The sequence below is a fragment of the Meles meles genome, chromosome 4 (genome assembly GCF_922984935.1).
Source record: "Meles meles chromosome 4, mMelMel3.1 paternal haplotype, whole genome shotgun sequence".
Classification (NCBI taxonomy): domain Eukaryota; kingdom Metazoa; phylum Chordata; class Mammalia; order Carnivora; family Mustelidae; genus Meles; species Meles meles.
Genome location: NC_060069.1, coordinates 30,874,527 through 30,898,715, shown reverse-complemented (window position 1 = coordinate 30,898,715; position 24,189 = coordinate 30,874,527). Strand labels below are relative to the sequence as shown.

The 24,189-nt window shown below is 49.4% G+C and overlaps 2 protein-coding genes across 6 annotated transcripts in view; one reads left to right on the top strand and one right to left on the bottom strand.

The window, feature by feature from the left end:
• Positions 1-13,311, top strand: part of WDR48 (WD repeat domain 48) — a 46,086-nt gene extending 32,775 nt beyond the window's left edge. For all 3 annotated transcript variants that reach the window (XM_046002369.1, XM_046002368.1, XM_046002370.1), the window contains 8 exons: positions 201-308; positions 636-732; positions 3,148-3,243; positions 5,505-5,610; positions 6,576-6,663; positions 9,018-9,094; positions 10,429-10,621; positions 11,279-13,311. In XM_046002369.1, coding sequence (XP_045858325.1) covers positions 201-308; positions 636-732; positions 3,148-3,243; positions 5,505-5,610; positions 6,576-6,663; positions 9,018-9,094; positions 10,429-10,621; positions 11,279-11,374 — 861 coding nt within the window. In that variant the 3' untranslated portion in view covers positions 11,375-13,311. The remainder of the gene's footprint in view (positions 1-200; positions 309-635; positions 733-3,147; positions 3,244-5,504; positions 5,611-6,575; positions 6,664-9,017; positions 9,095-10,428; positions 10,622-11,278) is intronic.
• GORASP1 (golgi reassembly stacking protein 1) lies at positions 13,312-24,182 on the bottom strand. Of its 3 annotated transcripts, XM_046002373.1 has the most exons (9): positions 24,009-24,180; positions 20,289-20,369; positions 19,542-19,745; positions 18,045-18,131; positions 17,775-17,905; positions 17,255-17,522; positions 16,308-16,458; positions 15,701-15,850; positions 13,312-15,477 (listed from the first exon to the last, which is right to left on the bottom strand). In XM_046002373.1, exons 1-9 carry the CDS (start codon positions 24,069-24,071, stop codon positions 15,224-15,226), a joined length of 1,389 nt encoding a protein of 462 aa, XP_045858329.1. In that variant the 5' UTR covers positions 24,072-24,180; the 3' UTR covers positions 13,312-15,223. The 3 variants fall into 3 exon arrangements, with proteins under 3 accessions (XP_045858329.1, XP_045858330.1, XP_045858331.1); XM_046002374.1 differs by lacking the exon at positions 24,009-24,180 and having other exon boundaries at positions 20,293-20,369; XM_046002375.1 differs by lacking the exons at positions 19,542-19,745; positions 20,289-20,369 and having other exon boundaries at positions 24,009-24,182.
• Positions 24,183-24,189: the final 7 nt, after the last annotated feature.

Genomic DNA, 24,189 nt, shown 5'->3' with positions numbered 1-24,189 from the left:
ATGGTGGGAATATTGGCAAGGATTTGAGAGGCTGGCATGCCCTGTGTATTATCCATGTGGATGTTGATGTTGTCCAGGATGTTTTTAGACTCTATTTTTTTTAGACAGGTGTGAAAATGTGTAAAATTTGGAATACCGAAGTCAGAATCGGTTCAACACTTAATATTGATAATTATTATACTTTCTTTTTTGCTGTGTAGGCATGTAAAGTTGAAGACCTGGGCAAAGTGGATTTTGAAGATGAAATTAAGAAAAGATTTAAGATGGTATATGTGCCAAATTGGTTCTCAGTAGACTTAAAAACAGGGGTAAGTTAGCAGCTGATATTTGTACAATTGAGGATAGTTGAAAGTTTCTGATACAGCTAAAAATTAGGTTTATTAGTTACAGAGTTATATGTGTTTAAGTGTGGAGACAGTAAATTTCTCATGTTAATACTTACAAAATGCAGTTTAAAAATGCCTTATGGTATCTCAGTAAATTAAATTGTAGTTGGAGTGAATCACATGAAACATTTTCGTTCTAAATCTGCGGCTTAGCTCCTTAGTCAAATAATACAGATAAATAGGGCCTTAGAGACTTATTTGGAGAATGTATTGGAATGGAATGCCACTTACAGTTTTTTCTTTTGACAGATGTTGACTATTACTTTGGATGAGAGTGATTGTTTTGCTGCTTGGGTTTCTGCAAAGGATGCTGGCTTCAGCAGCCCTGATGGGTCAGATCCAAAATGTGAGTTTAACTGTCCTTTCTTTCCTCCTTTCAAAAGAGAAGGTGGATCTGTGCTGAGTTGGGTTTTCTTTTTGTTGTTTTGATTTTTTTTTTTTTTTGCTATCTGCTCTTTTATTTTTTTAACAATATTTGAGGTTTTTTTAAATCATATTCTCTCTTGAAAATGGAAAATACTATTCTATTTTAAATGTTGTGGGCGGTCTTGGTTTTTCTCACAATCTGTGGTTTAGCTTTAACAATTAAAACACTCAATGCACTCTCTCTCTACCCTTAAACCTTTCTGGAAATCTGATAGGGTAGGAAAAGTGAAGCTGGGAAACAATTCTGTTGTTTTCCTTTTTTTTTCTTTTTAATTGAGATATAATTGACATAACATTAGGTTCAGTTTCACATGTACAACATGATTCAGTATTTTTATATACTACAAAATGACCACAAGTCCAGTTAATACTCATCATCACAGTACAAAATCACACATTTTTCCCCTTGTGATGAGAACTTTAGAGATCTACTCTCTTAGCCACTTTGAAATATGCATTACAGTATTATTAGCTGTAGTCACCATGTTGTACACTGTACCCCTGTGACTTTATTCATGTTATAACTGGATGTTTGTACCTTTTGACTCTCTCCACTTCCCTACCCCCTGCCTCTGGCAACCACCAATCTGTTCTCTGTATCTAAGAGTTGGGGGTTTTTTTTGTTTTTTGTTTGTTTGTTTGTTTGTTTGTTTTAAGATTCTACATATAAGTGAGATCATACGGTATTTGTCTTCCTCTGTCTAACTTATTCCACATAGCCTTCAGGGTCCACCTAAGTTACTGCAAATAGCAGGATTTTGTTCTTTTTTATGGATGAATAACATTCCATTGTACATAAATACCACGTTTTTTCTTTATACATTTATCCATTGGTGAACATTGGTTCTTTCAATATCTTGGCTATTGTAAATGCAGCTGCAGTGAACATGGGAGGTCCATATATCTTTTCAGGTTAGTATTTTCATTTCTTTGGAAACACCCAGAAATGGAATTGCTAGGTAATATGGCAGTTCTATTTTTAAATTTTTTGAGGAACCCTTGTACTGTTTGCCACAGTGGCTGCACCAATTTACATTCCCACCTCCAGTGCACGAGGGTTCCCTTTTCTCCACATTTTCATGAGCACTTGTTATTTTTTATCTTTTTGATAATAGCTGTTCTAGCATGTGAGATGATAGCTTGTGGTTTTGATTTGCATTTACCTGATAGTGACACAGGTATTTTTTCTTATACTTTTGGCCATCTGTATGTCTTCTTTGGAAAAATGTCTATTCAGATCTTCTACCCATTTTTTTTGAAAATTTTATATTTATTTATTTTATATTTATTTATTTTTTTAAAGATTTATTTATTAGAGAGAAAGAGAGAGAAAATGAATAGTGGGGAGGGGCAAAGAGACAGAGAAGAGAGGAGAAGCAAACTCCCTGCTGAGCAGGAAGTGTGATGCAGGGTTCCATCCCACACCTGAGCCGAAGGCAGATGCTTAACCGACTGAGCCACCCACGCACCCTTGGAAGATTTTATTTTTAAATAATGTCTACATTCAACATGGGGCTCAAACTCACAATTCTAAAATGAAGTCACATGTTCCACTGACTGAGTGAGCTAGGCGCCCCTTTCTGCCCGTTTTTTCATTGGATTGCTTGTTTTTTTTGCTGTTGAGTTGTTATGAAGTCCTTATATACTTAGGATATTAACCCCTTATCAGATACATGATTTGCAAATATTTTCTCCCATTCTGTAAGTTGTCTTTTCATTTTGTTGATGTTTCTTTTGCTGTGCAGGAGCTTTTTATTTCGATGTAGTCCTACTGACTGACTTTTGCTTTAGGTGTCAGATCCAAGCAGTCACCAAGCTCAAGGAGTTTATTTGCCTATGTTTTCTTCTAGAAGTTTTACGGTTTCAGGTCTGACATTCAAGTGTTTAATCTATTTTGAGTTAATTTTTGTGTACTGTGAGAAGAGACTCATGAGAATCTATTATATTTTGTTGATTATATCTTTGGTTGGTATTCTCCTACGGATGTAGCATGTGGGCATACCTGATGTATATAAATACAATTTTAATGACTCTATATGGAAATAGTTCTTAAAGAGTAATTCCTGTTTTTATTTGTTCATTTTTAATGAATGTCTATATCTGAATAACCAGATAGAATGTCTATTTGCTCCATGTTATTATTTCTTTAAACATTCTAAGATAATTTTAATAGATGCAAATCTTTCAAATCTTGCTTTTAAACACCATTGGCATTGGATTTAGAATTTAATATCAGAATATGTGGAAGTATAGTTTTTATTCCTTTTCCTCTGTTTTTAGGCTAAAACTAATAACTGTTTCTCATTTCTTTTCATCTTAATTAACTCTTTTGCAGTGAACTTAGGAGGACTTTTACTCCAGGCACTGCTAGAATATTGGCCTAGAACGCATGTGAATCCAATGGATGAAGAAGAAAATGAAGTAAACCATGGTTCGTGTTTTTGTATCAGGATAATTGATTTAAAATTACTCAGAAGTTTAGGATACTTGGAGTGTTTGTTATTCCAAGAATGTTTAAGAAACTTTAAGAAGCATTTGCTAAGTCATGACATAATAAATAACTTGGGATGTGCCCAGTTTATCACCCTCCTTTCCACATATCAAAGGACAGTCTTAACTGAGATTCCAAGAACACTTTCACTCACTGATGCTGCTCAGGAGGGGTTAAAAAAAGCCCTACATACTCAAATGACCTTTGCCTTTAAAAGCAAGTAGCTTGGCAGCCTTCTTCCAAAGGTATTTCTCAGAGTAGCTGTGGCCCTGCTGGACTTATCTCCAGAGACAGCTAATGAGCTGCATCGAAAGCCATTTTGGTCCTTATCTCGTCATGGTTCATGTTGGCCTGAAACACAGACATTACTGAGTCTGATGATCTACCTGATCCTGTCTCTAAACGTTTCAGAAGGTGAAATTCCAACTCCGAAGTGTCAGGATCAGTGAACAAGTACGTGTAAGAATTAGTGTCACGGAGGACAGTGTAAAGCTGTGTGTGCCACAGGCAGTGGCAGCAGCTTGCTCTGGGCAGCAGAGAACGTGTTTTGAATTTACAAATTTGTTTCAGTTTGATTGAAGAAAGGGAAGAAAAAGAACTTAAACTTTCACAGCTCATATGTTACAGCCAGTCAAAGAGTCTTTGAGTCCCACCTACCAAGCACTGCCTCTGCTGAATATGAACGAATCTCTGAGTTCTCTGAAGATTCTGCGGAAGATGGCCCACTTGTGGCGGTCAGCAGTGATGAGGACCTCCTGGTAGAGATTCATTCTGGCCGACCAACTCATCCGACATGATTTTTGGAGTTAAAATCTCTTGTGCAAGGATGGCATGCTTCCTTTCAAGCCATTCTTCTGTTGTCCCTGTCAGAGAGGGCACTGACCCCACCCATGGTGACTTTTCTTTTATGTCACCTGGCCCACTCCCGTCCCCATCAGATGTACAGTGAGCTTTGAGCCAGAGAAGCTCAGTGGAAAAGGCTTTCCACAGAAGCTTGAAAAGGCTAAGTTTTCATGTGGACTCTGCTGTTTATCAGCTGTGTCGCTGTGGGCATGTCATTTCCAGTTCTTGGCTCATCCCTCTCCATCTGCAACATGACAGACAGGGTGCCCTTAGAGGCCCACTAAAGAGACAATAAAGGTAAAAAACCAGAAGTACAGTCAGCAGCCCTGGCATCCAGGGTTTGGTTTTGGGAGTAAGGAAAAGTTAGAGGAAACCCCAGATCATCCTTAAAATCAAACTGCTATAGTAAAGGCAGAGCATGCCGCCCCGCCCCCCCCACCCCCGCCCACCTTTCAGACAGAAGGCTCCTTGTTGTGCCTGTGTGGTCGTTGCTATACCAGCACCACAACCAGTGGACTCTCAAGAGTCGTGTACATTCTACTCGGTGAGCAGCTCAGGTGTTCAGACGCCTGTAGTGGTTTGCAGGCAGGGGTCAGCAGAGATAATTGGGCATGAACTGCATCCTTTAGGGACTGACATTGTGGTAGGACAGAGAGCTCCTCAGAGTAGACGGAACATGGTAAAGTCAGAGGGAAGATTGGTTGTTTCTCCAAGAGAGGATCTGAAAGTGCTGTAGGCTCAGAGGGTGAGGTTGCTTCCAGACTCACCAGGGATGCCTTTAGGGACAAGGTGGAACTGGGGGTCGGCTGTGCTTGTCAAAAGATTACAGAGAAAGCGAGTGAAATGAATCCACAGAGAATAATAAAAAAAAGGTGTTGACTTCACTGAGGATTTTATTTTTCACCAGTACCTCTACCATTAAGCATAAATTTTTTTTCTGGGCCAAGAAATTTTTCTGAGCTTGGTGTTCCACACATGCACACACACACGTGTGCACACATGTGCACATGCACACACCTACACAAAAGCATATTGCTATTTATAAACAGGCTGTTCTACCCTTTCCTGTGGCTGAAGTAGAGTTCTCCTTGTTTCAAGTCTCAAATATTAATCTTTTCTGTTAAAATTCTCTAAAATTATAGTCATTTCCCATAAAGTACATTACAAGTTGCTTTACTTCTTATTCTTTGTAGAAATTTAACTTTGATTTTTTTTTGACCTTTATCTGACCCTGCTGACTCATCAGACTTTTAGCTTTAAAAACTTGGCAATGTTTGAAGCTTGTAGAAACAAAATGTTTAGAATCTGTGTTTTTAGCACTAGTTCTGGATACTGATGTCATCTGCATCTTTTCCTAGTAAATGGGGAGCAGGAGAACCGAGTACAGAAGGGAAATGGATATTTTCAAGTGCCCCCCCACACCCCTGTGATCTTCGGTGAAGCTGGAGGACGCACACTGTTCAGGTATGAGTGTGGAGGGCTGGAGACCTGCCTAAGAAATCATCCCCTTTGCTAAGAAGTAGTGATTCAAACGTGGTAACTTGTTCTAGGAGTATAAGGGGTTCAGAAGCTTTTCCATCTCCATGAGATAGTTAAGTGTCTGATGCTCTTGGACCACGTTCTAATTGAGAACTGAGCCTCTTGTGTTAAAATGAGGTCGATACTTTGCTTTAAGGCAGCTTCTGTGGTGGTTTCTACAGGAAGCTGTCACTTTCTCTCACTTAGCCTCCATGACTGTCGGGGTCAGGAAATCCCCAGAAGTCCCTGCTCATAGAATAGCATCAGAGAAGGTAACTTCCCTCAGGCTGTGCGATTGATACAAGATGGGCTGGGCTGCTCCTGAGAACCATTGTGCTCAATGGTGCCCAACTTGAGAAGCGAGGCAATATTTCATGAGGCCATGCTGGGAAGCTGGACTGGCTTCACCTCAAGTGGCCAGCCAGGCCCTGCTGGAATCACAGGGGAGAGCTCAGTAGAGTCTTCTGTAGAGCCAAAAGTAAGAAAAATGCAGGCCAGAATTCTCTTGCCCTAAGCTCAGAATTCTCTTGCTTTCCAGTGGTTTCCTAAGAGTGTGATGACCAAAACAGTCCTGATCCCCATGATGTGTGGAGGCCTGTGCTATGCACTGCAGCCCTGGCAGGGGATGTTTCTTGAGTATTTTGCCTGCAGCCAGCATTCCTATCATCACCCGAGAACTCAGAGAAGCAGCTCTAGTATATGTGTGGCCTCAAGGATGCGGGGGCCTGAGTGTTAGCACCTGCTGCCCCCCTTAGCCGAGTGAGCCATGCTGCCTGGCTGCACTTCATTGCCTCAGCTGTCAAGTGGGGCTCATCCTGAATGGACGCTAGGGTCCCTCCCTCTAATGTTTGTTGACAGTGGTTTGTCATTTGTGCTGCTGTGTCACTGACTACCTGACGGGTTATGTTTAGGCTGCTCTGCCGAGACTCCGGGGGTGAGACTGAGTCGATGCTTCTTAATGAGACAGTGCCACAATGGGTAATTGACATCACTGTGGATGTAAGTGTCCTCCACTCCTGCTTTGCCCTTTTGTTCTGTCCAAATTCGAAGGAGATTAAGAGCAGCTTTAGACTGTACAGTCTTATGTTAGTAAAAACTAGGCTGCCAAGGGGAACCCTCCTCAGCTTCCCTGCAGTCCCAGAAGTACTGGACTGGAAGTACTGGTAGAAGTACTGGTAATTAGTTATGTACTGTTTATATCCTTGTTGGATTCAGTTATAACCATAATATGTGCTCATTAAAGAAAATAAATGAATCAAGTGAAATGCCCATCTCTTTCCCAGTCATTCCTCTCTTCCACTCATTCCTGTCCTTCTCTCTGGAGGGGATAAGTAGTCGTAGTTCAGGCCATAACCTTCAGGACCTTTTTCTGTGCATACACAAGCAGATACTACTGAGGTGTGTGTGCATGCACCTATGTGTGTGTACACATACACAAACACACACAGTTCATTATTTTGCACAAAATCTGTTATACATACTGTTCTGCAACTTGGTTTGGTTTGGTTTTTCACTTAAAAATGTATCTTGGACATCTTTTCATGTCTGTACATGTAGGTCATTCATTCCTCTTTAATGACTACATAGTATGTCTTTGTATAAATGTATCATAATTTATTTAACTGGTCCCCTATTGATGGACATTAAGGTGTTTCCAATGTTTTCTATTACGAGCAATGCTTCAGTAAACATCCTTGTACATGTATCTTTGTGTACTTTTTAAGATAAATTTCTAGAAGTGGAATTGCTGGATCAAAGGGTATGCACGTTTTCAATTTTGATAAATAACTGCCAAATTGCCCCCCACAAAAGCTCTAGCAGCGTACGCTCTCACCAACACTATGAGTGCCTGTTTTCCACACTCACCGACACTGGTTACTTTTCAGTCTTTGCTAAAAGATGGCAAATATTTCATTGTTTTAATGTGGGGTGTTGTTTTTTCACATGTAGTGAAGTTAGGCATCTTTTCATACTGGCCATTTGTATTTCTTCTGTGAGAGTACTCATTTTTCTATTGGGTGATTTGTTTCTTACTGATTTGTAGGACTTCATCCTATTAAATATTAACCCTTCTACTATTACATGTGTCTCTCAACCAAAGTTTTACTTTGTTCGTGGCTGGTGTCTTTTGCCGGGTAAAAAGTTAAAATTTTTTGTAATTAGATTGATCTTTTATGGCTCTGAGTTTCATGTCTTGCTTTAATATTTCCTGTCCAAAGGAGCAAAAATGTATTTCTCCTCTGGTACATCTGTGATCATTGTGTATGTCTAGATCTGTAACCTATTAGAATTTATTCTGTTTTGTATGAAGTAGGATGCTAACTTCTCCAGATGGTTAGCAGCTGTGCCAAAACAATTTTTTGGAGTGATCTATCCTTTTCCTACTAATTTGAAATGCTATCTTTATCATATACTAAATTTCTGTATACACATGGGTCTGTTTCTACACTATCTTATGTGCTGTTGACCTGTTTTATATATTCCTAAAGCCATATGAAAAGAGATTTAATCTCTATAGAACTTTCAGAAAATTTGTTTTCTGTCCCAGATACACCTCCAAGAACTTAAAGCCAGGGTGACACCTGATGGATATTCTGTGCTCTTCTCTAAGTTCAAGCTTCCCATAAACCACAGCCTCCTTTGAGTGTGAAAGTCACCTGGGATACATTGCTGACTTTAAGCCTGTGGCTTATTCCTGAGAGGAGAGACATCCAGACAGGATATGACATGGAGGCTCGGAGGGAATTAATACCCAGAGAAAAGATGACCAGTTAATTTTATTCTTTATCTAAGTATGTGGTTTACTTCATGATAGTCATCTTGGTGGTTGGCTGAAGTTTCCACTCTTGCTTAAAACCTCAGACCTGAGGTCAGAAGGAAAGAAAATGGGAGGACCTGAGTGACCTTTTCAGTTGGACGGTGGGTCTCACCAGGCCACAGTATACAGTAGAATGTTGTGGGTTTCTCTCAAGACACTGAACTTTTTGTTTGGGCCCTTAGGTATCAGCCCCAGTGTTTAAGTGTGGAATTGAGATTTTTATTTTGAGAGGTTTAAGAGTTAAAGCTTGTTTCCCTTTAATACCTTGAATTGTTATTTGAGAAGAGCCATTCTACAGCATCATAATGCCACTGACATATCATTTGTCTCATATCTTTTATTACAAAACTAAACATGATACTTTCCTGATACGTTTTCACTAAGGCTGACTTGGATAATTTGATAGCTTACTATACATTTCATAGAAAGTCAGTTTTAATTGCAAAATAACTTGCAAATCATGTTTTTCTGTTGACATCATTTTCATTCATTGAGCAAAATGATCATACCTTTCTTTTTACTTTCAATATTTCAGAAAAATATGCCCAAATTCAACAAAATTCCTTTCTACCTCCAACCTCATGCATCTTCGGGAGCAAAAACCTTAAAAAAGTAAGTAAATGCAGTGTTACATGATGCCTTGATCTCATTAATGGCCAGCACTTTCTTCTTTATGATTTCTTTCATAGTAAAGGATATCTAAAGCAGGTTTTGTGATTCTGAAAGCTTATATACAGTTGAGCGTTTACCAAATATCTCCTGTGGTAGGCCACAGATGTTCAGAAGTATAAAACTTGGTTTTTTTCTCTTGCCACAGCATAGTTTAGGGCACAATGTGTGTATAAAAACTGCTTTTATAGATACTTAGGGAGTCATGGGAGTAGGGGAAAGAAATGAATCGTGGGCTGGAGCTTCCAGAAAGTCTTCTTGAAAGACATGGAATTTGAGCTGGACATGTAAGAAATGGATAGAATTTCAAAAGAGAAGTATTCCACATCCAGGAAATGGTTTGAGGATATATAAGTGGGAGCATACACAGGATCCTGAAAATTAGCAAGGACCGGTGTAGCTGCAGCAGAGACTCTACGACTGGGAAAGGAAATTTGAGGTCTCGTGGACATGTATCTGAGCAAGTAAAATCTGTTAGGGGCGTTTCCAGACATACACAAATAAGAGATCAGGGACATGAACCCCCGTTATCCCCTCAAACAGCTCCAGGGTCATCAACACATGCCTAAGCATTTTCCTTCACCTCTGCCTCTCCCTCTGACCCCGCTACACACACATACACACCCCACATTATTTTAAAGCAAGTCCCAGACAGCATTTCAACCAGATTTAATGACTGAAGGTCAAGATGGCTTTCAGACTTTGAGCCCGAGCTACTTGGGTAGGCCATTTTGAACTGACATCAGTGATACAAGAGAAATAGGTTTGGGGGTGAGGAAATTGATGAATCTGGTTGGGGACACGTAGAGTTTGAGGTGCCCATGGGACGTCCTGGAGATACCCAGCCAGCTGTTGGGCTTGTGGCCTAGAGTTGAGGCAGGAGGTCTTGGCTATAGGGCCAGGAGCCACAGGAGAAATGAGTACCTGGGGAATGGGAGCCTGGTAAACACGGGGGGCTGCCTTCCCTCCCAGGAGCATTTAGTTTGCCCATCCTCTAGGATCGTCTTTAAGGGAATAAAACCCAGCAGGCTGTTCTTGACATATATGTAAGTTTTAAGAACATGTATTTAATCTCACTTACATGTAATCTGTGTCTTTGGGAGACACAATGGAAATGTGTTGGCAATTCTAAAACTGGATTAAGGCAATGACCTAAACATTCTTCTTGATTTGCTTCCATGCTATGTTTTATCTTTATCCAATGTGAACACCAGAAAATATTTAAGAGATAACATCCAGTGATTCCTGATGGCACAGTCTACCCTTGCTTCTTACAGAGACAGACTCTCTGCTAGTGACATGCTCCAGGTCCGGAAAGTAATGGAACACGTTTATGAGAAAATCATCAACTTGGATAATGAGTCGCAAACCACTAGCTCTTCTAATAATGAAAAACCAGGAGAACAGGAAAAAGAAGAGGATATTGCTGTTTTGGCAGAGGAGAAAATTGAACTTTTGTGCCAGGACCAGGTGAGTGCACTTGAGGACCATAGCTCCATTTTGTCCAGTGTCGATGCTTAGAAAGTTACATGTGGTGTCATTATGGTTCCCACGTCTGTTACCTTTGGGGGTACTTCTGCTTTTAGGGAGGCTCTAAGGAGTGCTGGGTCTCTCCTACCTATTGGTGAGACCCTTTCTGGAGGGGCTCTGCAGCCCACCCTAAAGTTCCTAAATACCCCAGGGAGATTCTCGGGAAAAGGACATAGAGGTTGAAATGCACACACAAAGGGTGAATGTGCTGGTGGCTTTTTTTTTTCCTGACAAGAAAACGACACACGATGACCTTGATTGACAGAGCCGTGTCGGCCGTGTTGGTTTAAGATTTGAAGCAGAGGTGGGTAGAGCCTGGGGGGCACTGTTTTAAATAAAGGTGCACTCGAGGCATCTCCTCAGGGGAACGGCTGAAGTTGGGATCTCCAGCCTAGCTGCCCAAGCCGCTCGTCTCTCACTGCCCAGATTCGTGTCTGGGTGCATGGGAGCTCTGTCAGCAAGAGCCGGCCACCAGGGGCAGGCGAGGGGAGGATGAGCTGGATCACCTGGTGAGAGTCCCTGAGTTTACAATAAAGGTCTTGGATATTACAAAATAGAGGCTTTGACATTTATTATTACTTATTTTTGGCCGTTCAGGTTTTAGATCCAAACATGGACCTCCGAACAGTGAAGCACTTCATATGGAAGAGTGGTGGCGACCTCACCCTCCATTACCGTCAAAAGTCCACGTGAGGGGTAGGCCAGCGCTCCTGGGTATTCATTTACTGACCTTCCTCCTTGGCCCCGAGAGTAGTCCTAGGAAGCCCACCGAGCCCCAGCGGGAGCACGACTTCTAACAGCCGATTTGGTATGGACCGAGATTCTCTTTCAGTTGAAGTGACTAATTGCGGTGTAAAATAGAAACCAGTCTCCATGTGTAGATTAAGCTGTCCCCAGGGAGGCAGAGTGCGCGAGCAGAAAACCCCACAGGCACACTGTGTCCTGTGAGATGTACAGAGGACGGACGACAGGCCAACACAGACTGGGCTTCCTCCTTTCGTTTCGAAGGACCTTATCTTCGTCTGTTAGCACTTGTAGAGACACATAGGTAGAGCCACATCTGTCACTGTGTTTCCACTTCCAACCCACATGCTCTGTAGCTTTTGTAAGAGAGTACATTCCATTCCTGCAGCACCTAGGAAGGCTTTTTCCAAGTTGGTCATTAAAAACAAGTTGTTCTCACATTTAAGACAGTTATTTTTAATAGGAATTTGCTGTTATACAATTCCAGAGCCAGCCCATTTCATAATAAATTATCTTTGTTGGGCTTGTTTTAATATTGCATCTCAGATGCATTCTTTAGGAAGACCTGCAGAACTCTGGGTGCTGTCCCGTAGCACTTGGACCGCCAGACTGGAGTATGCCCAGCAGCGTCCAGGGCTGCTGCACCCCAACAGTGCCCCCGGCTGTGCGGCAGCCACGGGCAGGTGCCATGCCTTCCTGCTCCTCCGGGTCCAGCTTTGTTAAGGGCCCAAGCTACGTGACACCACAGGTTCGCGCTCTGGGTGAGCAGCGCAACACCATCGGAACTTAAGACCATGAGGAGAAAAGAAAAGGAAAAAAAAAAAACCACACAGAGATACTCATCATTTAAATGCTACCTAAAATTTCTGGTGTCAGAGAAGGAAGGGTATCCTAGTGAGTTAATTTGATATTCCCCTCCTGGAAGTACACGTACTTGTTTTCACCAGAGTTTTATATGCAGGTTTTTGTTGTGGTACCTGTATCCAGAGTTCTTTTCGTTGTTCTTTCTAACAATCTGAAGCTTTCATAGAATCATTTGAGTCTTGTACAGAATATAACTTATTGGGGATAAACACTTCAACTTTTGGCAGAAGAAAATACTTTGGATTCTCCCCAAGGTCATTTGTATTCAGAATAGAATAGTGGTCCAGCCCCGTACAACTACGGAAGACAAGCCTCCTGTATGAAGCCAGAAGCACAAGTGCCTTCAGAGGGCAGTTTATTCTAGTCCAGTTGCCTCCCCAGCTCCCGTGCGGTCTGTCCCCACAACAGCGGGGACTGGGGAGGGGCCGGAAAGGGTTGTTTTCTACATCTTGACAGGTTCAGCGGGAAGCAGCTGATGGGCCTAGGTCCAGACCTTTCTATTTGAGATATTCTTACCTGCACAACTGTAGAGACAGGGTTCCCTCACTGCTGGGAAAGTGGACAGGTCACTGCCTCCAGCACTTTGAAGAAGTGAGCAAAGACATGCCACGTTTCCAATGAGTCTTTCTCCCTTACACAGAGAGCAACCGGCTTCTTTTTTAAAAAAATCCTTTCTATCTGTTGGATACAACAGTGTGCTTTTGGTGCACATTTTTTAGCAATAGTTGTGAATTAAAGGTAAAAACAAACCCCACAACTCACTTATCAGCCCTCTGCTGTGTTTACAGGAGGGGCCCTTGGGGTAAAGGAATAGGTTTCACTGGGCCATTTGGCTCCATGTGCCGAGACTTGAGGGGCGGCTGCACTCCCTTCCTGTCACAGATCTGACCCTCAGCATGCTTCTACTTTTTTCCTTCCAGTCAAACCAGTAACAGTTTCCAGAAAATCTGACAGTCTGCAATGCCAAAAGGGTAAAAATCTGTATTTCACAGTTGTATAGAATAAAAGCTTTAGTTACAATATTTCAAAGTGTAGTACACCTTTATTTCTTTCACTTGTCATTTCCCTTCATAGCAGATTACAGAGAAACTTCTGGTTCCATGTTTACCCTGACAGTCATCAACATCCGTACCCATTTTATCCCCCTGGTCAGGGCGAGGAGTATGTGAAAGAGAGAGAGGGAAGAGCCAGAATCCTAGGGTGAGGGGGATGTCAGGCCAGACTACCAGGCTGCAGTTCAGGGAAGCTGGCCTCCAAACTGTCCTGTAGTGATTCTCTTCTACTTCCTAGATTCCTACAGGCGGACACGGCTCCCAGAAAATCTCAGAACCCAGCTCCAGACCTGGCTTTGGACACACCACCTCCCTGTTCGGCAGACGTATCAGCTGCCATGACAGGCTTGATGAGGGCTTGCTTCAAATGCAGTCACAGTGCTAGAAATTTGAAGAGTTTGCTCACTGGGGGCCCTCCCTGCATATACTTTGTCTATGCCTCCCCCCGAGTAGACAGTCCTTATCGGATGGACCTAACAGAACCCTGAATGCACTGTTAAGTGCCCACATTACAGATCAAGCAGCAAACGTGGGACTTTCAACTGGGTAGCAGGTAGAAGACAAGGCCAGAGGCAGCTTTTGTAGCAATTAGCAAGATGTGGGCAGGTGAGGGACTTAAGGGGATGAGGAGCTGTCCCTGCATGGAGCCCTCCTCTTCCTGCAGCAACCAGGTGAAGCACAAGATCTCACCTAGTCTTAGCCACTCTGGGCACCAGGGCTGGAGGGAACAGCCTCCCATACTATGGGTAAGAACAGAATGGCCTTTACCCACCGTTGTCCAGGCCCCTCGTTCTCCCTTAGGGTGGGAGCTATGTTAAAGAAGTCCAGTCAGGACTGGCTTTGAGTCTGCTTAGGTTGGTGAATTTAAATTAGCAATTTGTATTCTCCACTGGGGCAGCCTGGATGCCTTGTATATTTAGAAGAGATGTTTGTATAAGTTTGGGAGCTGACAGGAGTCACCACTAGGGATACTGGGTCTGTGGGGGTGTGGCCCTGGGGAAGAAGAGACACCATGGTCCACGAACAAGTGAGTCTCTGCTGACGGGCCTAGAATTTCCAACCCTCCTCCCCCAGGAGAGATGGACCCGTTCACTGCTTCTCTCCTCCAGCTGTGACTGGCAGATGTCAGTCAGCCTGAGCTAGCTATGCAGTGTAGCAGAGATGAGGATACGAGACTTCTAGAAGAGACAGTAACTGGGGCCTCAGGGGTCCCCAAGGCGTGGGGCTGCCTTCTAGTACATATGGGGCTAGCTGAGCTGTGCAAGAAGAATCAAGGCAAGCCCTAGCAAATCGTAGGCAAATACTCCAGACCTATCCCTTCCTCCTCCACTCCACCCTTCAATCCTCCTTCCTCCTTCACACCTGACCCTGTGTGGACCCTGCTGCTGCCTGGGCAGCCATAGTGACCAGAGCAGGAGCAAGCCCTGCACGTAAGGGTACACTACAATGTGGCCTAAAGATGCTCTTGCCCATGGTCTCCTCCTACCCACTGAGGCGCTCTGCCCCACCCAAGCAGCAGAGTAGTCCTTTTCCTCCCCTACCCCAGCTCCTGCAAAACTTAATCTGGGTGCTGCTCCCAGCTCCCTGCCACCCCAAAAGGACTTGTCTGAGACTCTCAAACAAGTGCTCGACTGCCCAAAGCCAGTACCACCAGGCAGAATCAATGCTGGAAGGTCATCTCTTGGACAACGGCAGGGGCTACGGGCACACACGAGCTCTCGGGCTGCAGAAGTCCCTGCACATCTGGAAGCCACTGCCTAGGAAGCTGCACACACTGGGCTGGGATCAGGCAAGGGGCTGGGCTGCATAGTGTGGCCTAAGCGGCTTCCCCCCATCTCAGCCTCACAAAATGCCATCAGGGACCCGGACACAGCCTAGGGCGTTATTCAGGGGTGGAGAGTAGGGCCTGGCTGCCTGCCCCCTCAGCCTCCGCCCCGAACTCTGGGCTCTCTGTGCTTGCCGGCTGGTCCTCAGTCTGCGCTTCGAGCAGCTCAGCAGACAGGCCGTCTTCCGGTGAGGCTGCCGAGATGAGGCTGTCGGGAAGAGTTAGCTGAGGCAGGTGGTCTAGTTGTGCCTGGGTGCCTGGGCTGTCCGGGAAGGAGACCTCAAACTCTGATCCGGACCATGTGGCCTCACCTGAAAAATATAGGGAGGGGCTGAGAAGGCCTAGGGCAGCCCCCACTGACCCCCGACTCCCTCCTCAGACATTGATGGGGAATGGGAGCTATAGTGTCCAGAGGCTTTCGCGTGGCTGTATTTCACCCAGAAGCCAGCCTCCCAGCCAGCTGAGAAACTCAGGGCAACCTTGCCAACGACTGGGGTCCTTCCCAGAAAGCTTGCACAGGTGTGGACCACTCACCACCACGCTCGTGAGAACCGCTGCTGGAGACGTCCTCAGGGCCAGAGACTGAGAGAGCCGTGGACGTCAGCTCTGTGGCAGAGGGCAGGCCGGGCCAGACACTGGCATTGCTGCTGTCCAAGAGGGAGATACCGGACACGTCCAGGAAGCCTAGGAGACGGATGCAAGTCTTCGCCAGCACAAAACCCGGATGACCGGAAGGCCCATACCCTGGGCCTCAGGCCCCTGTTCCTGGAGCGCCTGGCCCAGCCTGAAACTGTAATCTCAGCCCATAAGGGTGCCCCCGCCCAACCCCAAAGTGGTGCCCACTGCCTGCTGCTGAGGAAAGAAAAGGACTAGCACAGAGGCAGAGGGCCCAGACCCTGCTCTGTCCCCGCTATGCTGCATGACCTCAAGCAGGCCGTTTCCCTTCTGTGGACGGCAGTCCCCCCACCGGCACACTGGACAGGCTCATCTGCGACCCTCTTGGCATCTGTGAGCTAGGAGGCGTCCGTGGGTCTGAGAAAGGTTTAGGCACTGCCCTGGAAGCCCCGCCCCAAAGCTGGGGCCCACTGCAGCACTGGGGATTGCAGGCCCCTCCGCCTCCTCTCTGGGGCCCACTCACTACCTGGGTCCATGACACGCTGCACTGGAGGTGGAGGTTGAAGAGGCGTCTCCATGGGATGTGGAAATCCCCCAAGGTCTGGAGCACCACGGCTGGGACTCCCAGGCTCAGAAAACTGTCCCTCCGAGAAGGAGCCGGGTGCCTGCAGCAGGGCCTGTGGGGGCCAGGGAAGAAGGAGGGAGCACAGTAGAGGCAGGTGGGACAGAGGAGTCCAACCTAAGCCCCAGCCCACACTGGCCACAGAAGCACTGCTCTGCCTGATGGAGCAAAGAGCCGTGGTGTCCTGCCCTTACCCACAGGGGATCTACAGTCGGGTACAGGAGGCCCGCCTGGCCTCTCCGGCAGTGCTGACAAGGAGGGAGCGCCCTTCCCGGTCTGCTGAGGAGCCCTGAGCACCCACCTGGCTGGGCCCCTCCAGTGATCCACCTGAAGAGGAACCCTTGGCTGAATTCCAGCATGCCTAGAGAGCCGTCCTCACATGCGCCCCAGTACAGAACCTAGGCAACAGCCCAGTGCCTGAAGGTACTCAGTGACTTTCCCACAGGCATGAAGGCATGTCTGGCATTCCTCTACAGATCTGGCCAAATAACCAGCCCAGCTGGGGCTCTGGATGCCCAGCCTCTGGCCCAGCCTGACCCCCGACTCCTCAAGACACAGTACGAGGCTCTGTGCCTGAGCCTGTGTGTCCCACTCAGGAAATGAAAACAACTAGTGCCTTGCCATGACCCTCACCTCCAGACCTAAGTGTCAGGAGAACTAAAGTGGGCTTCACTGTCCCAGGATTGGACCACCTGCTTTCACTGGTTCCAGAAGCAAGAAAGGGCCCCCCAAGGGCTCCACAAATGGGCCCCAGGTGACAGCAGCCTTGGGTCCTCATTTCCCAGGTGGCAGGCCCCCTTGCCCATACGAAGCCCCCCACTTCCTCTCATTGGCAGATGCTCCCCATGTACCTCCATGTAGTCATCCTGCCTGGAGCCTGTCTCCAGGCCTGAAGAGGCAGGAAAATCCTGAGGGGTGGGTCCAGGTGGCAGGGCATCAGGAGGCGGGGCGTCAGGAGGCGGGGCGTCAGGTGGCAGGGCACCAGGTGGCGGGGCACCAGATGGCGAGACGTCAGGTGGAAGGGTGTCAGGTGGCGGGGCGTCAGGTGGCTTCCTGTGGTGGCTGGGAGGCTGGGTTGGGATCCGGTGCAGATACCCGTAGCCAATACCACACCCCAGACTGCCAAAGTCCAGAAACATTCAATCCAGGGGGTTGTCCCATAGCCCTTCCTAGGTCTGCCAACCCCACCCACTCCTAGCCATGAGGGGCAGCAAGGGTGCCTCCTGGACCAGTGGTCATCCTCAGGATCCCTGGACCCTGGGCCCAACCTCCATCCCCCACCATGGGATTCTGGGCGTCCATGTCCAGCTGCCAGGTCCAGCCGGCGCTCTGCTGGGCCCCTGCCCCACCACCCTCCGCCTGAGGAAGTACCTGCCCTCTCCACCCCACGCTGCGTTGGGAGTTACAGTCACCTCCCGGCAGGAATCGGACTCGGAGTTGTAAACCATCAGCTTCAGGGGCTTCCCCTCGTGGGACTCGATGAGCGTAAAGAAGTCCTCGGACTACGACAAAACCAGCACCTGAGCCCCACTCCCCACACTGAATTGGGAGGCCTCGACTAAACGAGGCTCCCCTCATGGACAGCACCCATCTCGGCACCCTATCCGGGGGCCTGGGGAGAGCAAACCAAATGCTGCTCACCTCCTGGAGGATCTGGTCTGAGCCAACCACATAGTCCGTGTATGGGCGCAGGCCAGCAAGGGAGGCAGGTGAAGAGGGTTCCACGTCCTGGGGAAAGAGAAATCACCAGCTATATGTCTTACTTCTCGAGCTGGGGATGGAGGGGGGTGGGCGGGGAGGATGGAGGGGCTCCCTTTCCAGGTACTGAGCAGGACACTTGTCCTCAGGCTCCAGGGCTAGGACAAGCCCAGAATCTCCTACTCCATCCTTCATTTCCTGACCTTCCCAAGGTGCACAGCCGGCCGGCAGAGGGCAGCACCACGGCACCGCTCACAACCCTGAGCTCTGGAATCTCCTGTGGGTTAAATCCTGACTCAGCCAACCTCTAGCCTGTAACTGTGGACAACTACTTAACCCCCTAGCATCAGTTTCCCCACGATTAAAAGCAGGATATGCAGTCCTTCCTCATAGGGTTGCCGAAACGATTAAAAATAGAATACAGGTGGGGCACCGGGGTGGCTCAGTGGGTTAAAGCCTCTGCCTTCAGCTCAGGTCATGAACCCTGGGTCCTGGGATCAAGCCCCGCATCTGGCTTTCTGCTCAGCAGGGAGCCTGCTTCCTCCTCTCTCTCTACCTGTCTCTCTGCCTATTTGTGACCTCTGTCTATCAAGTAAATAAATAAAATCTTTAAAAAAAAAGAGAGAATACCTAAAGAATGAAAATGACAGTTGGCCCACAGGAAGTGCCCAATTGCTGTGCTGTTACTGGGTGCAGGCATATGGCTGAGACCCCTGTGGAGGGGCTGGAGGCTGGGCAGTGAGCAGAACTGGGTACAAGGATCATTTCCTCCCTTGGGAAACTCTACCACTCCTAGCTCCAGGTCTCCCAGAGCAATGCAAAGCGGTTTGCTTCATCACCCCATTGTACTGGTTGATAAACTGAGGAAGGCTAAAAGGTTGAGAAGTCTCCCATGAGAACTCAGTGAGCAACAGAGAAGGCTAGAAATCAAATCAGTCCGTTTCCAGCTCAGGGCACCCTCCTTCCACCAAGCCTTGGCACCAAGATTTCAAGATTGTACGCGCCGTCATGTGTGCGTGCGTGTGTGTGTGTGTGTGTGTGTGTGTGTGTGTACAGACACAGCAACATCTGTTGACAACTCAGTCACTGAGATTCAGGAAGACCCCAGGCCCGAGGCCCAATGGGGCTCTGAGGGGACCTGCCGGAAACGACTAGATCCCGGTAGGCCATAGAGTCTACCAGAAAAGACCCCATCTATAAAGACCAGCAGCAGCAGCCTTCTGACAGTGTAAGCGCCCCCCAGTTGGTGGTACCCCACCTCTCAAAATAGGAAACCAAGGTCTGGAGGGTGAGAAGGGTGCCGCAGGTCGCCTGGCTACTGAGTAGGGTACACAGTTCTAGGGATGAGGAGCGGCCCTCAGGAGCCCTGTCCGGGAAGCAGGTCGCTGGCCCCACCCAGATGCCTCCACACCCAACCCTTGCCCCCCTCCCCCCACTCACCAGCACGTGCCACACGTGCTCGCTGGCCCTGCGGAAGCTGCAGAAGCGCACGCTGGCCCCCAGCAGGCCCTGGCCGCCCCACATGTTGCTGGGCACCACCTCCACCTCGCGCACCTTCATGGTCTTCATGTTGAATACCTCCAGCTTCACGGGCTTCTCCACATTGGCCTTCAGCAGGGCCTTCAGCGTGTCATTCTCCTTGTTCTGCGGGGGCAGAGGGGCTGACGCCAACCCCCCTGCGCCCCACCCCCCACCCCCCAGGTTGGGACCTCTCAGACAAGGCTGGGTCCAACGTGGGGAAGGGCCCAGGAGGCCAGGTGCCGCAGCAGGGTCTAGTGCGGGCATGGGCCAGGGCAGGGGCAGGGCCTGAGACCACTGCAACCCCCCACCACCCCTAAGCACCACGAAACCTGCCTCTCTCAGAACCCCTGGAAAAGACAACAGAGTGAGCAAAGAGCCTGCTTGGTCCAGAGCACTGCAGGGCTCCCCTCCCTGACAGGTCCCTTCACACCTTGACACCTCTCGTGCCCTGAGAGGCAGGCCCTTTACACCTTGTGGCCAGCTCCAAGAGCCCCAGAAAGCTCAGGAGTTGGGCGCTGGGCAGTGTACCAGTAAAGCTGAGTACAGGCCTAGAAGGAGGAGAGGTGAGCTGGGCCTCCCTCCAGAAGAAAAGGGAGGAGCAGAGTGGGGCCTGCTGTGGGACAGGGGACACACACACACAGCAGCTGTAGCATGGGGGAGCCTCACCAGCCTTGAGTGCCCGATGGTGATGATGAAATCAAAGTAGGGTTCCAGGCCAGCCTGCTGGGCTGGGGAGTTCTCCTGCACCTGTCCCACAGCAGAGGCCACAGTCACAGCAGGCACCAGCCTCGTGACTCTCCGAGAAGCCCCCCACCCACGTCCGCAATTTCCGAGACCATCCACCACCACTTTCGGTGTCACAGCAAGAACCCGGGCCCTGCACAAACTGTTCTAGGCAGGCGACCGGTGAGCACTGTCAAGGTAACTCCACCCTCTGGCTACCTTCCTGGGCAAGATTGTCCTCTTTTGGGAAATGGCTCTTGTTGGGTCATGACCCACACATTTTACTTCCAGAGATGCCTCACAGGAGAGCCCAGGGCAGCCCTGGGAGCTTCTAGGAGGCCACACAGACACAGGGCACCACAGGCCTGTGGGGAAGCTCGGGCCACTGGGAAGCCGGCAGGTTTACCAGAAAGGTTTAGATGTGGACAGGAAGGGAGGGCCCCAGAACAGACGGAACCAGAAAGACAGAGAGGGCGGGCAGCCTGTGGCCAGATCCAGAGCGCAGACCCTGTGGTGACAGATCCAAGCTCAGCTGGGCAGGTGCGGGACCTACTGAGGAGTGCAGCTGAGGGAAGAAGGCCCAAGGGACAGGGGATGTGCCTGAGCTGGGAGTCCTGTTAAGAGGGAGTCCCAGAAGCAGGGATGAATCCCAGCCTCACAGCCTAGTCTCCCCTTCAGTGTGGAACGGCTCCTCCTCCCTCCCAGGAGCTCCCTCCGCCTCCAGCCTTGTATTCTGGAACTCACTGCTGTCTCCAAAAACACAGCAACCAAGCCTCCCAGCTGGGGTAAAAATCCATCTCAAAGGCCTCATTTACAGAGCCTAGCTCAAACAATACAGCCTTTATCCCCAGGGCTGGACCCTGCAGTGGGCCCCACACCCTCAGGCCTTTGGCTGTGAGCGCTTGATGTCCCGCTGGCCAGGCATCAGCCCCAAGGTCATGTGGCTTCAGGTTCCGGATGCATCCGCCATGGGAAGGCCCTGGGGCTTCTGCCACCCACCAGCCCCTATAGTCTTGGATTCCCCAAGCTGAAAGAGAGCTTGGGATCCAGGGTAATTCAGCCCTGGAATTAGAACGCCCTTCTAGCTGGGTCACCACCCACTGAGGCCCTGCTTGCCATCCCCAGGAGCTTGCCATGGCTTCCAGTGACAGTGAGCCCAGAAACCAACTCCAGTCCCAGCTGGCCTGCAGCAGGGGAGCCCTGAGCCCTGCCCCTCTCCCTCCATGGGAAAGCTGGGCCAAGGTGTCTTTTGAAAGCCACGGGACAGTTACTCAGGGACAGCTTATGTGGAGGTAGTCCTCCTCCCCAGCTCAGGACCTCATCCATGCCACTCCTGCCTCCCCCTGCTCCTGAGGCCAGTGCCACCCAGCCGCCAGCCCACTCCCCTCCTCAGTTACTCCTTGTCAGCTGCCCTCCATCATTACTGAGATCCAGAGGCTCAGGCCTCCAGTCCCCAGGCCCTCCTCTCGCCACCCTCTGCCGTGACCTTGTCTTCTGGCTGTACTCCACTGCCCTTGCCCCCCACCTTGCAATCACCCACTAGGGCTTTGGAGCAGAGCTAATCTGCATGGCTTGCCACTACACCCCCGCTCCCGCCAGAAGGGCTGTCCCCTGTCCGGCTCTCCTTTGGGGGCTCCCAACACTCCCCACCTCGCAGCCCCTTGATGCTTGCTGGTTTCCCACCACCTTTCACTGTGTTCCCCATCAGGGAATCTAATGTAATTAAAGGGACAGCAGCTGACACTTGCTGAGGACTGGCTCCGTGCCAGGGGACCGTGCCACCTGCCCTACCTTGTGTTTAACTCTTTTACTAGCACTGACTTCCCCAGGAGGAAGAGCACTCCATTATTCAGAAATCTGACTCCAGGAAGTTCAACCCAGAGCCTGGACAGGGAACAACCATTTCCTGGGGGGCCCTCCAGGCCTCTAATCTCACTGAGGGCAGGGACTTCTCCAACGTGCCTGGTGCACAGTAAGAACACCAGTATTTACAGAAGGCAACAGACGTGTTCTTCCGTTTTTAAAAAAATGTAAGTAGGTAAGATCACACTTCCACGGAAAACATCCCCCATTCCACGGGGCAGGAGAAAATCCTGATCTTCAGGACATGACAGGCCCTGCATAGTCTGGTCTCTTCCTTTAGCACTTGTCCTCCTCACATGGGCCACCCCATCTCTGGACACCAACCTCATCTCCTGCTTTCTCAACCCAACCGTCCCAGAATACTCTGCCCCTAAGTATCTGTACTGTCCACTCCTTCTCTCCCAGGTGTCTTCCTGACCCCTCTATCCAAAACAGCACCCACTCATCCTCTGTATGCTCGTCCTCTACTTTCTTCTTCTCCTCACACTGCTCACCGCCTGTCATCTATTTGTTTCGTCTGTCTCCCTCCTCTCTGTGCCAGCAACGAAGGATAAGCTCCATGAGAAGAGGGACGGTGTCTGTTCTGTCCACTGCTTTATCTCTGGCACCCAGAACGTGCTCAAAAATACCTGTCTTTGTGGATGGAAGACCTCCAATCTCTTGACCTCTCCACTCAGCCCCTCTCCCACATTCCCACCACTGCCCCACCTCTCCCCTCTCGCCAAGTCCTCAATTTCTTTGCTTTCCATCAACCTGCTGGAAGATTCTCCTGATGGGAGGCGTTCCGCTGTCCACTTTTCTGTCAGGTGCCTCACTGTGATGCCGACCAGAGAAAGCCCACTGCCAAACACGGGCCTGTCAACTCTGGGTTCTGAAGCCAAGCTGGCTTGACTTTTAGGAATCCCCTTCTTTCACCCTCCCCTCTTGTGGTTAACAGAGCTTCAGACACCCCTCAGCAGCCAGGTACCAAACTGACCAGCTTGCCTGCCTACATTCAGCTCTGCAATCCATCCAGGGTGCCCCCGGAGAAGCACGAGGTCCTTCCCGGCTGTGCTGTGGGTTCGGAGACCCTCCTGCCCCTCTCACCTCCGTTTCAGCACCTCCTTCTCCACAGTACACATCGCCACCCCAGCTCTCCATCTGGCTGCGGGCCCTCTCCTCACCTTCAGACTCTAGGAACCCCGCTCCTTCTCCACTTTGTCCAGAACAGCTTGTCCAGACTCGTCCCTACCCCTCTGCCAACGCTCGCCCCCTGCATTCTGCAGCAGTCTCCGGGCTCTCCCGCTGCGACTCTCCCTGGCTGGTTGGGACTGCTCCTCCAGCCCGGAACTGAAGGCCCGTCGGCGAGATACGCGCCGGCAGGCCCCGTGGCAGTCGGCGTCCACTGGCCATCCTGACGGGGAGCTAGGGTCTTGGCCTTGCTGGCTCTCTCCCCAGGCCCAGCAAGGAGGCGATCACAAACATGACCCGGGTGCACAAGTGCGTCCCGGCTGGACCCGGTGCAATCTTCACCTGGAAGAAGTGCCATTCCGGGCGGCCGGACCGGACCAGGAAACGCTCCCGCTTCCTGCACGACTGGCACTCGGGGCCGGCGCCGGGCAGACCCGGCCGCAGACGGGCCGGGGGCCAGAGAGCCTCGGCGCCGCCTCCCGCAGGCGGCTCCCACCGGGAAGGAGGCACACACCGGCCGCTCGGGGGGCCGGGACGCTGCCGCTGCCGCCCTCGAGCCGGCGATCAGACGGCCCCTCGCGTCCGTGCGGGCGCCCCGCCAAGGTCACCCGCGCCGCGGGGGCGACTCACCCCGTGCAGATGGAAGCCCTCGGCGCCACCCGCGGGCTGCTCGGCGCTGGCGCCCAGACCCATAGCTGCGGCCCGGCGGCGGCGCCCGTGTCCCGTACCGCTGTGCCCACCCCGAAGCGCGACCCGGCGCCACCAGCGCGCACTCGCCCTCTCGGCGCTCGATTGCTAGCGCCTTGTCACG

Excerpts from the sequence above, each read along its gene's own strand:
- GORASP1 (XM_046002373.1), bottom strand. The coding sequence starts at position 24,071 with ATGGGTCTGGGCGCCAGCGCCGAGCAGCCCGCGGGTGGCGCCGAGGGC. Across the intron at positions 17,523-17,774 it reads GCGTGGGGTGGAGAGGGCAG|TCTGGGGTGTGGTATTGGCT; the intron begins GTACTTCCTCAG and ends GGACTTTGGCAG. Across the intron at positions 15,851-16,307 it reads GCAGCGTGTCATGGACCCAG|GCTTCCTGGACGTGTCCGGT; the intron begins GTAGTGAGTGGG and ends TCCGTCTCCTAG.